The sequence below is a fragment of the Camellia sinensis genome, chromosome 11, assembly GCF_055761805.1.
Source record: "Camellia sinensis isolate YWXY chromosome 11, ASM5576180v1, whole genome shotgun sequence".
Lineage (NCBI taxonomy): Eukaryota > Viridiplantae > Streptophyta > Magnoliopsida > Ericales > Theaceae > Camellia > Camellia sinensis.
In genome coordinates, this window is record NC_138971.1 from 9651484 (window position 1) to 9665128 (window position 13645).

General features: G+C 38.0%; 1 protein-coding gene across 10 annotated transcripts in view; it reads left to right on the plus strand.

The window, feature by feature from the left end:
- The window catches only part of LOC114257432 (uncharacterized), a 42917-nt gene extending 29529 nt beyond the window's left edge, over positions 1-13388 (plus strand). For 9 of the 10 annotated variants that reach the window (XR_014343495.1, XR_014343497.1, XR_014343498.1 and 6 more), the window contains 2 exons: positions 708-831; positions 12699-13388. Coding sequence is in view for 5 of the 10 variants with exons in the window: in XM_082893563.1 (XP_082749689.1) it covers positions 708-831; positions 12699-12789 (215 nt within the window). In the remaining 5 variants the exon portion in view is untranslated. The remainder of the gene's footprint in view (positions 1-707; positions 832-12698) is intronic. The other variant, XR_014343496.1, reaches the window with a different exon arrangement.
- Positions 13389-13645: the final 257 nt, after the last annotated feature.

Sequence of the window (13645 nt, forward strand, 5' to 3'; positions counted from 1 at the left end):
AACAAATAATATGTTTGGTACGTACATATGTTTTCAAAAGACATAAAAACAATAATGAGAAAATATGTTCAGTGAGTTACCGGAGGTTTGGGAGTGCCTGGAGGGAATGAATACTGTTTTTAAAACAAGTGAAATCACATTTTTGTCTCCTTAAAATTTGAAAATATTGAAACTTCCCAATCTTTTGGAAAAGAGAGCAGTACCAAATGAATTTTTGTTTCCAGTTTTCAAAATTTTTTGACACGAAAACAGAAAACATAATACAAAAGCGTTGCCAAATGGGCAACTTTTAATTAACAAAGTTTATTTATTTATTTATTTTTTGAAAATCAACAACGAAATTTATTAAAAAAGAAAGTGTGGAGGACAAGAAGTCCTCATACAGTGAAAAAGTTTAATTGGAAACTCTGGTTGGTAATTTTCTATATTTCTATTTGTGGGTTGCTTGATTCACCTGGTGAATGGTGTTGAGGCAAGCAACTAGTTCCAGCATGTATGTTTACCTTAGCGATTGAAAAATGGTTTCAATTTAACCATGTTTTTTCAAAAGTAGACTTGGTGGGATCAATTGGACAGGGAGTACTGAAACTGATCCCCCAGCCAATGTTGCTTGCATTAGGAATGAATTGGATGCCATTTTCTTCTATTATCTGTTGCAAGATTTTCTTCTCATTGTATTTTAATATGAACTACGATATTTTGTCCAGATACACGTGTTATGTATTCCGAACCTGCCAAGTTTGTGGCAAAGTTGAGAGATATGAAGACTGATGATAACATGCTATTATTCAAATGTGAATTCGGTGCTGGGCACTCTTCAAAGTCTGGAAGGTAATATTCTTGCTTTTGTTAAAAAATCAATTATGTTTTGAAGCTGTAAGTAGAAGTTGCACCAAACAATCTGCATAGACTTCCAAATTAAAATAAGGTATAATCAACTCATTTAAGTTGCAACAAATTGCCCTAATTTCTGTCTGGACAGTTGCTCATATGGAACCCTTTGGATATGGAAACTTGATTTTTTGGTGTCATATTATTAAGGGCAAACTTCACTTTACCTCGTTATAGTTTAGGTCATGTGCAGTTTACCCGCCTAACATATGAAAATAATCACATAACTCTCTTGTGGTTCCTAGATTGAAGTGCACGTGTCCCAATTATTTTCATGTGATTATTTTCATGTGAAAATAATCACCCAATTTGGTGTCATATTATTAAGGGCAAAGTGCACTTTAACCCCCTGAGCTTTATTCCATGTGCGATTTTCCCCTTTGAAATTTAAAAATGAGCATATAACTCCCTTATGTTTGCAACGTGTTTCACAGTTGCTGTTAAGTTAGACAGAATATTTAGCGGTGCATTTCAGTCCACAAACCACGTGAGGGTTATATGATCGTTTCCAAATATTAGGGGGGTAAATTGCACATTGCCCAAATCACAGAGTGGTAAAGTGAAGTTTGCCCTGTTATTAATATGATATTGAAAGAAAATTCCTTGTCACGTCCTGCCGAGTTGTCTACACACAATTTTCCTCCCTGAGGTGGACTAGAAGGATGGAGGTTAATGGAAGATTCCAAAATCTCCGAGAAGACTTGAGAGAATTGTGGCAATATTGTACATAATTCTACAACTTGTATAGAATACTCTAGAATAGGTTCTAAATAGTTCTTGGAAGATTGTGGAAGACTCTAAAGGATTCTACACAGCCTATTAATTGTATATTCTAGATGGTTCCTAGAAGGCTAGGGAAAGCTATATAATGGGTGAAGGCTCATTTGCCTCTCAACCCACTTCACATCCATCCAATTTGGAGGTAAATTCTCTCTAGCAATATAAGTGCATTCTCTCAAACCCTTGTGTGTGCTAATCTTCTCTCCTGTTCACTGAAGGTTAGGCAGACTTTGCATCAATAGCCGAGTTTGTAAGTAGCTAAGTGTCGCATGAAGCACTTGAAAATAACTAAGGCCGTGACATCCTGCTCTTATTTTGTTGTCTAATATGTGTTCAATTTTTTCAAGTTTTGGAAGCAAATAGTTTGTTCCTCTCTCCACATAATTAACCAATATTAAAAGGGGTTTCTATTTTTGTTCATACGCACATAGAGCAGAGTCTATGCATGATGTATGACAACTTTAGGAAACTTGGCCTAAGCTGCCAATAAGTGTGTTTGATGTGGGTTAGGAGTGGATTCTAGGGTTAGTGTTTTTGAAAGATTGGAAGTGGACCTAATTCGTGCCTAGAGGGGTGAAGAGGCCTAGGAAATATAGGCAATTAAAGTTTTTAATTGCAACTACAATATATATATATATATATTAATCCGTAACCAACTGCACATATAGCATAAATAGATCAATACTTGCATGAAATTTACGTGAAAACCTTGAAGACAATGACCCTTGAGGAAAAAACACGAGCATCTTAGTAGTCAAAACAATTCATTGTATCTAAAGTTCAAATACAAGACTCAAATATTAAGTGACTTGCAACCAAATTGGGACACACTTAACCCTTGATATATTGACCCACAATAACCCCTGTTCCATCACCACTTGCTGGTGGCTCTGACGACTGTTGACCTTCTCTTGATTTTGGATTGCACACTACGATTCCTCTTGATGGGATCCAAGAACAAGAGAGCTTGTGTTTCTTCTTAGATCTCTTGGATTCAAGGATTCACTTGGATGGTTTGGGGAAATAAGGCCCTCCCCCTTTTTATAGGACACAAAAGAACATTCCAGAGTATACAAGAACAATATATACATGTATAGAATTATGTATAAACTTCCACCATTCTCAACAAGGTTCTAGGAAACTCTAGAAAGTTTTATTAACCTCTAGAGCCTTCTAGTGTCTTCTAGAGTGAGCATCCAAATTAGCCCGTCTATGACACTAGGCATTTGCTGCTCAAGATCGTTAGAGGATTGTGGTTTGGAGGCAATCGAGGTTTCCTTGCTTCCTTCTCCTTTGGGAGCAACTGCTCCTTGACTGGTCTTAGAGGGAGGGTTGTTGACTCAATGGATACCTCGAGAAAGGTGTCATACCCACGAGCCACATTGTGTCATGATACACCTTTTGAGGTATCATACCTAACTCTACAACTCCCATGATATAAACTCCAAGATATGAATCATGGAATGTAGAGAAGACTTGACAGCTGCAATGTGCCGGTCTAAGGAGTGCTAGCCACCGGTCCATAGATGAGCTTGGTCTTCGACCGTCTTGGAGCATATATAAGCGGTATCCATGCACATTGACAACACAACCATTATCAATTCAGTAACAATGGTCTTGATGACCATTAACTAAGGTTGCCTTTGTTCTCTCATCTGTTTCTAGTGACTTCCAGCTATTGAAGTGACCACTATGTTCTCAGAGGTTAACGATCGCCCACTTCATTACCAAATACCTACACTTAAAAATAAGGATGAAATTGAGACTCAAATCAATCGAAAGCTTCATTTCATAATGCCCTAAATATGTTGCATGTGGAATTCTAAATGAACCCTTTTTTCTTCTCCATGCTCTGCATTGTGTTGCTTCTATGGGGGAGCTATTTACATCAAAATACCATTCACTACTCATGAACAAGTACTTGAACATGTTTCATTTGTTAACTCGTTCACTTCACATATCCAACAGAGAGGAGGGTGTGACCATAATAATACCAATCTAGCTTTTAGCTATGAATGAATGAGTGTATGAGATGGCCCAGTTAGTTTATTGTCATTTTTTTTATGAAATCATGGTGGTTGCAATCTTACGATTCATGATTCGATTCATACAATTTGATATGAGTTTCAACCAAAACGATTTGATTCGTGATGCTGAATCTTAAATTGAGTGAATCTTATGATTCGATTGCGACTCACTACAATTCATTTATGTTCATATAATGCTTAAAACAACGTTGTTTTGCAACAAAAAAAAAAAAAAGAAAAAAAGAAAAACAAAGAGATCATTTCATTGTATTGATATACATGATTATATATATATAATTTAGTTACATTAATATTTACTTCATTTTAAACATTGTGTATATATAATTATACATTATAGTAAATAAAGTGAATCTTACGATTTACGATTCACTTTTTTAACAAAACTATTTACGATTTAATTCGTGATTTGACAACAATGGATGAAATACCAATTGACATCAAAAAATAGATATAAAATAAGAATATTCAAAGTCTTTTTTAAGAAGGGTTCAATATGTAATTGTATCCACAACATGAGAGGAGCACTTGCCAAGGTAAAGAACTGAAGATGGTGCAAAACCAAGTGCTGGAATTGATATTTACATGTATCTTCTCATGATGATAAGAGATATAGAAGGAAATATAATATTGTAAACATGCAATCATATTGCCAAACATAGGGCCATTATTTGTTGCAATGGTAGCGATGGTAAAACCCTGGGTTTGCAAGCACATAAACACAATTTTGTGTCTTAGGAACAAGGATAGCCACTTTATAGGGATTAAGCCAGAGGCCAGGTCATTTATGAGTTCACACCTACCCTTTCCTTCACTTTGAATTGATGGGACAATATGAGAGGTGAATGGCATGATTTGTCAACCTAATTATCTTGCCTTTTCTACACAAGATTTGTCACCCTAATAGCATGCTTTTTATTGCATTACTTTGACCTTTGCTTAACAAAAAACATAGAAAAGAAATGTTTGATATTTACAAAAACCTCTCACTTGCAATGAAAGCAACTATACACTTTCAATTTTTTTGTCAATGGTTCAAGCCTTGCCTGTGGCAAGACTTTCCCCTCCCTCAAGCTATTGTAAGTTTTCTGCATATTCAACTTGTGGCAAGACTGTCCCCTCCCCCAAGCTACTGTAAGTTTTTTGTATATTCAACTTGTATCAATTACATCAAGACCGTAATAGTTTATATAATCCTAATGCCTAAACCAAAAAGGAAATACAGAACCATGCCTAATATATACACAATCATGCCTAATATATATATATATATATATCCAACCATGCCTAATATATATATACACAATCATCCCATATATGTACACAATCATACCTATATACGATTATATTCTCACACCTCCACTCAAACTCAAGGTGTTTTTGTTAAAACATGGAGAGTTTGTCAAGAAGAAACCGAAAACGAACAATTGTGTGAGTCTGAATAAAGAAGTCAGCAAGTTGTAGAGTCGAAGGGACAAAAGGAAGCAAGATAGAGCCAGACTGAAGGTGCTGACGGACGAAGTGACAATCAATCTCAATGTGCTTCGTTTGTTCACGGAAAACAGTGTTATGGGCAATTTGAATAGCACTGTGGTTGTCACAGTAGAGAGGTCGGAGAGGATTGAGGAACGCCCAAGGCAGAGAGGAGATAACGAAGCCAGACAACCTCAGCAGTAGCATGAGCCATGGCATGGTACTCAGCTTCGGCAGTAGAACGGGCAACAACAGTTTGTTTCTTGATTTTTTAAGAAATCAAGGAATCACCAAGAAACAGACAGAAACCAAAAGAGGACTTACGATCAGTAACATCACCAGCCCAATCAACATCAGCATAAGCCACCAAATCCAAGGAAGAAGTAGAAGACAAGCAGCCTTGAAAGATAGCACCCCAGAGATAGCGAAGAATCCGAACCAAAGCAGCCTAATGCGGAGAGCGAGGAGTAGAAACGAACTAGCTAACCATATGAACAGCATAAGCAAGATTAGGGCGAGTAACGGTCAGATAGACTAAGCAGTCCACAAACTCGCGATACAAAGTAGGATCATCCAGTGGGACACCATCAGTAGTGTTAAGCTTTACATTATGCTTAATGAGGGTATCAGAACTCTTAGTGTCAACAAGACTGGCACGGTGAATAACCTCATTGGCATACTTGGCTTGAGACAAAAAGTAACCATTGGGAGAAGAATCTACCTCAATACCAAGAAAATGCCACAAGGGTCCCATGTCCTTCATTTCGAAAGTGCAGAAGAGATGTTGCTTGATCTCAGAGATAACAGAAGTGTCAGAGCCAGTAATGATCATATCATCTACATGCAGTAATAAGGTAACAAAGCTAGCAGAGGTGTGGAGGAGAAACAAGACAGAGTCTTGGTCACACGGATGAAACCCAAGCTCAGTAACAGCTGTCTAAAAGCTATCATACCAAGCACGAGGAGATTGCTTCAAACTATATAGAACACACCGAAAGCGACAAACAAGTCCAGAGGAATAAGGAAGACCAAGGGGAGGACGCATGTAAACTTCTTCAGTGAGATGGCCATTAAGAAAAGCATTCTTAACATCCATCTGATAAAGAAGCCAATGACGGACAGCAGCAACGGAGATCAAAGTACGAACAGTGGTCATCTTGGCTACAAGGGAAAAGGTCTCCTCATAATCAATACCATACTTTTGTGAGAAACCTTTGGCAACAAAGCAACCTTTGTAGCGCTCAAGAGAACTATCAGAGTGAGTCTTGACTTTGTAGACTCATTTGCAACCAATCAAATTCTTACCAGCAGGCAAATGAACCAACTCTCAAGTACTAATTTTCTATAAAGCAGACAACTCATCCTCCCTAGCTTGAATCCAATGGGGATCTTGACAAGCCTCCTTGTAAGACCGAGGTTCTGAAAAAGAATCAATAGTAGATAAAAAAGTACGATAGGAAGCAGAAGAACATATATTAGACCAACCTAACCTGTTTGGAGGATGACGCGCTCGAGTAGGATATCAGTGTGCAGCAGGACCAGAGTCATCAAGAGTAAGAGGATCAGTAGTAGGAGTAGAGACAATTGGTGGAGGAATAGCCTGGTGACGAGAATAAACTAACAACGGAGGAGGAGGAGAAGGAGGAGCAGGCTGTGGAGAAGGAGGAGAAAAGGAAGTAAGGTCATAGGGAATAGTAGAGATGTACTCATCAAGAGGGACCTTAGAAGGAAATGGATCAATGTGAACTAAATTCTCGTTGGAAATTGGAGTAGTGATAGGAGGAAGCTTAAAGTAAGGCAGACGTTCGAGAAAGAAACATGAGAGGAGACGTAAAGACGACGGGAAATAGGGTCGTAACACCAATAGCCTTTCTGAGTAACACTATAATCCAAAAAGACACATAGGACAGACCGAGCACTAAGTTTGGTCCGATCTTTACAGGGAAGAAGGACAAAACAAGCAGACCCAAACACACGAAGGAGGGAGTAATTAGGAAGTTGAGAGAACAGAGTCTCATAAAGAGACCGACCAGAAAGAAGGGGAGTAGGTATACGGTTAAGAAGAAAAGCAGCAGTAAGAACTGTCTCTCCCCAAAACGAAGCTGGAATTGAGGCAGAGAGAAGAGACCTAGCTGCCTTAAGGAGATAACGGTGTTTACGCTGGGCTCGACCATTTTAGGCAGGTGTATCAGTACAAGAAGTTTGGTGAATGGTACCCAAGTTGGCCAAATACTCACAGAACTCAGTTTTAAAATATTTTCCACCCAAGTCAGATCGTAACAATTTAATGGTAGCCCCAAACTGTGTAGTGATTATAGACTGAAATGTACGATATATTTGGTAGAAGTCAGATTTATGAGTCATAAAATAAACCCAAGTATAACTGGTGCAATCATCAACAAAAGACACATAGTATAAGGAATCCCCTTTAGTGAGAACAGGAGAGGGTCCTCAGACATCAGTATGCATAAGAGAAAATGGAGAAACATAAATTGAAGTATTTTTATTAGAAGGTAAAGTTGACATTTTGGCAAGTTTACACCCCCGACATTCATCAATTTGACTAGGAGAAACTTTACCTAATAATCCTGACTGAGCCAAAGACCTTAAGCGGTCAACAGACAAATGACCTAGGTGAGAATGCCATAAGTAAAATTGACTCGACTGAGAATTTAAATGAAATGAGGAAAAAACAACTGGAGAGGTGGTTCTTGGACACTCGATCTTGCACACAACCGACAAAAAAGAAAAGGATAACATCAAAACCAGAAGTATCAAGTTGACTGATAGATAATAAACTGACAGATAGATAAGGAACATAAAGAACAGAGGGAATAGTAACAATAGACATGGCAAAGGGTAAGACGGACCCAATAGATAGAATAGGTATACCAGACCCATTAGCAGTATTAACAGTAAGAGGAGAGAGTTTTGAAGTAAGGACAGGTGAGGAGTCATATAATGAGAGGCATCAGAGTCAAAAAGCCAGACAAAAGAGGAGATACCTGAAGAGGACTCAAACAAACCTGACTGAAGAGAGGTGAGAGCAAAGGTAGATGAGGATGGCTGGGAGGTGGACATGAGATGCTGAAGCCAAGCCATTTGGGCATGCAAGGAAGCCAAGTTAGGATCAGATGCCAAAGTAGATGCAGTATAAGCATCAGGAGGTCGAAATTGTGTCTGAGGTGGCTAAGAAGACTGAGTAGACTGATGTCCCTTCTTGGGACAGTTGTACTTCCAATGACCCTTCTGATGGCAAAAAATACACTCATTAGAGGCTAGTGGCCCCTTTTTGGGCTTCGCATTGCCCTGAAGCTGATGAGGTGGTTGGGTCGACAACAGAGGAGGCTGAGTAGGAGCCAAGAAGACAGATGGAGACAGAGCTTGACTGGTTGTCTTAAGACAGGTTTCCTCGGAGAGGAGCTCATGAACAGTAGCATTCATAGAGGGGAGAGGAGACCGATGAAGGATGCCACCATGGATAGCCTCATACTGAGGGAGAGTCGTTAAGAACTGCACTAAACGACCTTGCCCCCGAAACTCAACATAAGCGTCTAGGGCCTTGAGGCTAGATGGTTCTATGAGAGCCAACTGATTCCAGAGACCTGACATCTCAATGTAGAAGTCCTGAATAGATTGATCCTGTTGACGAGCACTCTGAATAGCTGTTTTCAACTCATACCGTTTGGCAAAGTTGGATTGCTGGTACACACTTAATAAATAATCCCACACCTCCTTAACAGTACTGTGTTTGGAAAACATTATTCCAATACGGTTATCCACAGAATTATGAAACTAGGTCAGAACTTAGGCATTATCACAATCCCAAGTGTCACAAGAAGTCAAATATCCTTCTTGTTTCGGGTCTAATAGACGAGGAACATAACTAGAAACATAGTCTTATTTTTTCAGACCAAGAAAAAAATTCTTCATGACACTAGCCCAATAAGCATAATTGGTACCAATAAGTTTACATTTGATGGCTTGGATTTTGGTGTCCGTCGTTATAATAGAGTAGGGATAGATTAAAGAGAGAATTAATAGGCTAGAGAGTAATAAGAAGAGAGTGATTGAAAACAAATAAATGAACAGAGAGAAATATATGAACACCGAGAGAAAGAGAGACGGACACCGAGAGAGAGAGGGAGAGAAAAGCCCTTGTGATCAAGTTAGAGGCCACAGACCCGACGAACCACGATGATCGACGACGCAAGGAGCTTCGACTGACAACCAGGTCTGAGGGAAAGAGAGAGGTCGCAGACCAGATAAAGCCAAAGAGAAGACTCACGACTAACGATAGATGAAGCAAAGAGCTTTGATCAACAACCAGGTCTGAGAGGAGAGAGATCGGCGGAGCTAGGGTTTTTCAACCTGCTCTGATACCATGTAAGTTTTTTGTATATTCAACTTGTATCAATTACATCAAAACCGTAGTTTATATAACCCTAACGCCTAAACCAAAAAGGAAATATAGAACCATGCCTAATATATATATACCCAATCATGCCTAGTATATGATTGTATTCTCACAGCTACAACCTCCCAATATACCCCCTAGAAAGAAGACTTAATAAGTAACTCTTTAAACTTTAATGTATCGAATTTTTTCAAGATGTATAGAATTACTAGATTCTATTTTATTTCATTTCATTCTTATGTTAGAAGCATCCAAGCAAGAAGTTTATTTTAAGTTTTCAATACTTCAAGGGAGGATCCAAGCTGTTGTAGATATTCAGCTTTAAAAGGAAATCTAGAATGGTCATGGACAATCTTAAGCAAGAGTTTTTTTGGGGGTTAAGTAGCAAGGTGTGATTCTATTTACACCACAGTTAGCACCCCATTTCTAATTACACCACCTTTCAATATTTAATTTTCTTTTCTATCTTATTACATAATTCCCAATATATCCCCATCCCGAACAACTCATCTTCTCTTTACACCTCCTTAACATTTCAAACCCTCACTCCACTCCCGCCTAGGGCTGCAAATGGGCTGAGCCGAGCTTGAGTTTAAGAATTAGTCGAGCTTAAGCTTGGCTTATCAAATATTTGATAAACTTGAGCTCGGCTCGAGCCATGCTTTGGACAAAAAAAAAAAAAAAAAAAAAAAAACTTAAATTAATTTACCTATTAAGATAAAAAATAGAAAATTATAAGCAAAATATGCAAGAATGCTTATTTTAATAATAAATGTCATCAATCAAATATTTAAATTTACACTAACACCAAACACAAATAGAAAAATAAAATATATTATTAAAAATTTATTTGGTATATTGTTAAAAGTAAATATTAATTTATATTCTTTATGTTCACGAGTCTTATCAAGCCGAGCTCGGATCTACTCGAGCTTGGCTTGATTTATAAATGAGTCTAAAAATGGAGTTTGAGCTCAATCATTTAGTAAACCAGTCGAGCTCAAACTGGCTTTAAACAAGCTGAGCTCAACTTGTTCATGAACAACTCGATTCATTTGCAACCCTCCTACCCAACCACCACCTCTAATAGCCACAATCACCACCACCTCCACCTTCGACCACCACCCCTAGCCCACTTGTCGCAACTTAGCATCTTTTTAGCGCCTACCTCTGCAATCTCCTACCTAGGGGTGGACAAACGTCAAAATTACATAATAAGGGATTTTGTGTTTGCCTAAGTCCGTCCTAGCCCTAACATCCGGCTTCTATATTTGCCCAAGCTTGGTCCAAAAAATAATTATAAATCCCAACTCCGCCCATTGGGTTACATACAAAAGAAAAATTAAAACATTTCATAATTAAATTTAATCACAATAAATATGTTGACATCATTATAAATTGAAAGATTTTGTGCATAAATTGAAAGATTTTTTAAATAAATTCAATCATACATCACCACAAATGTGAGTTTCAATAAAATCAATAAAGGAAAAGTGTAGATCCCAACAAAAAATATATATTTTAATGTATTATAAATAAATAAATAATTAATTAATTTAATAACGGGTCGGGTTGGACCGAGTTGGGTTGAAAGCATAAATCCCAAACCAAACCCATTAATATTTGGGTATACTACTAATAGGTCCTAATAGTTTGACTTAATTCAAATTAAGTCCTATTGAAAATAAGTCTTATTACAATCGTCGCTAAAAATAATTTTGTGATGCTTTTTTACATAAGTCGCTTGACAATTAGTGACTTTTTTTTACGATTTTAATAAATTATTGCCAAAATTTATAATTAGTGATGTTTTCAGTTACAGATTTTTTAAATTGTTGCTGAAAGTTAAAAATTAGTGACATTTTTTTGTGATGATTTTTTTGAACTGTAGCTAAAACTTATAATTTGTGACATTAGTTGTGACAATTTTTATAGTGTCGCTGAAAATAAACAATTATTGACGTTTTTTAATAGTATATGATGAAAAATGTTCTTAATTATCATAGGACCTATTGGATAATGAGTTTACTTAATAGGACTTATATTTGAGTCTCCCTTAATATTTTGTGCTAAAAATGTTGACCCAACACGGCCCTATGAGCTAAAACAAAGCCCTAGAAACATAGGGCAGGGCTGGGTTGGGCGGGCCAACGGGCTGATGTCCACCCCTACTCCTACCCCTGTGACCCCCTTCCCTCACCCCCATGACCACCCCTACCCATGTAGCCACCCACCCCCTTGACCACAATGCTTGCAACCCCCACCCCCACAACCCTTTGTTGTGCAAGAGGGAGAGAGATTCAAATCTAAGGTTTGAAGTAGGAGGAGGAGAAGGAGGAGAAGAATAAGGTGGAGGATCATGGTGGTGTGGTTCATATGGGGGAGGGGTTGGGTGGAGAGAGAGAGAGAGAGATTCAAATCTAAGGTTTGAAGAAGAAGAAGAAGAAGAAAAAGGAGAATAAGGTGGGGGTCATGGTGGCATGGTTCATATGGAGGGGTTGGGTGGTGTGCAGGGGTAGGGGAAGGGGTGATGGGGGGGCGCTGGCATGGGTGGAGGAGAGGCGGCAGTGGCGGTGGGTTGGTGGAGGTGGTGGGGAAGGGATGGATGGGGTGAGTAATTTGTGTTTTCAATTTTTAGGGTTTAAGTCTTAATGGTAATTTTGGATATGGACGAAATTCTAATTAAAAAAAAAAAAATGAAGGGTGGAGTGAGATCTTTTTGTGGTGTAAATAGAGGTAGGGAATAGTGGTCAGGAAGGAGTTTCAGATGATGGAAATATGAAATGGCCTGATAGGTTTTGGGGGTGTTTTAGAATTTTACTAACTTTGGTATAGGGTAAAGAGGGATTAGAATTTTTATTTTACTTATTTATTTATTTTGGATATGGGCTTTGCTTAGCCCCTGCCTGCAAAACCACAAGCAACACTTGTAATGGCCTCTTTCTAACACTACCAAGTACGTTAACAATGAACTCCATGATTGAGGGTGTGAAGTGTCAAATTTACTCTTGCCTTTTTAATGGAAAGATCCCAGGATATTTATTGACATATATGCTTGTTTTAATTAATACTCACCTTTTTGTTGAGTGCAGGTTTGAGAAGCTCCAAGAAGATGCCTTCATCTTTGCTTTTATAATGAAGGCTTTAAGCATGGTTCCTCCCATCAGCTCAGGTGAAAACTGAGTCAAATGGAGAATGGTACCCACTTCTCATTTGGAAGGTGTCGATTGAAGCTTGTATCATATTGAGAGAAAAATGGCATTTAGAGGGGAAGGGGAAGCGGAAGAGGAAGGGGAGCGGGAGGGGGGGAGAGCCTTTCTGTTGAGAAAATTCCCTGCTGTCATACTAGCTTGCTTGTTCTTTCTGTCAAGAGTTGTGTCCTTTTTTCCTGTTTGTTACTACTGGTATCAAACAAGATGATATTTTAATAAAGCATGTCACGCTGTAGGTGTTACTTGTTGAAGTTGGAAACTCCTTAATATGGCAGCATACCTTTCACACTTCAAAGTTGGAAATGTCACAAATATATCAGTGGCTACTTTTTCTTTTTATGGTGTGGGGTTTATAATTGGGAAAATTTTAGGTTTTTGAGTTAGTTATTCATTCCATGTTGATGCAAAATCAAGGAAGTACACAAAATATTAGGTTACACATCTTTTAGCAGCTGTGTACATTGAAAAGTTGGTAGTAGATGAAATACAGGCATGGTTGTATCTCAATTGTGAAGTTGAGGATTTGTTGTCATAATAATGGCATTTATTGGTCTTCTTCCTTCTCCCAAATTATGTGTTTGATTCTTAGGTATTATTGAGAGCTGATTTTTTTTATTATTATTTTTTTTTTATTTCCCCCGAGTGCTGCTGCTATATGTCATCAGATTGTTTCATCAAATTCTTCATTTCTTATGTGATTTGTCATGTGTCTTGATAAGTCTTAGTATACATATATGTGTTGTGTCTAACACCTCAGCACCTGCGCCATTTGCAAACATCCTTTCTTGATCAAATAATTCATTGGCATTTTGTACCTCTAGTTTATT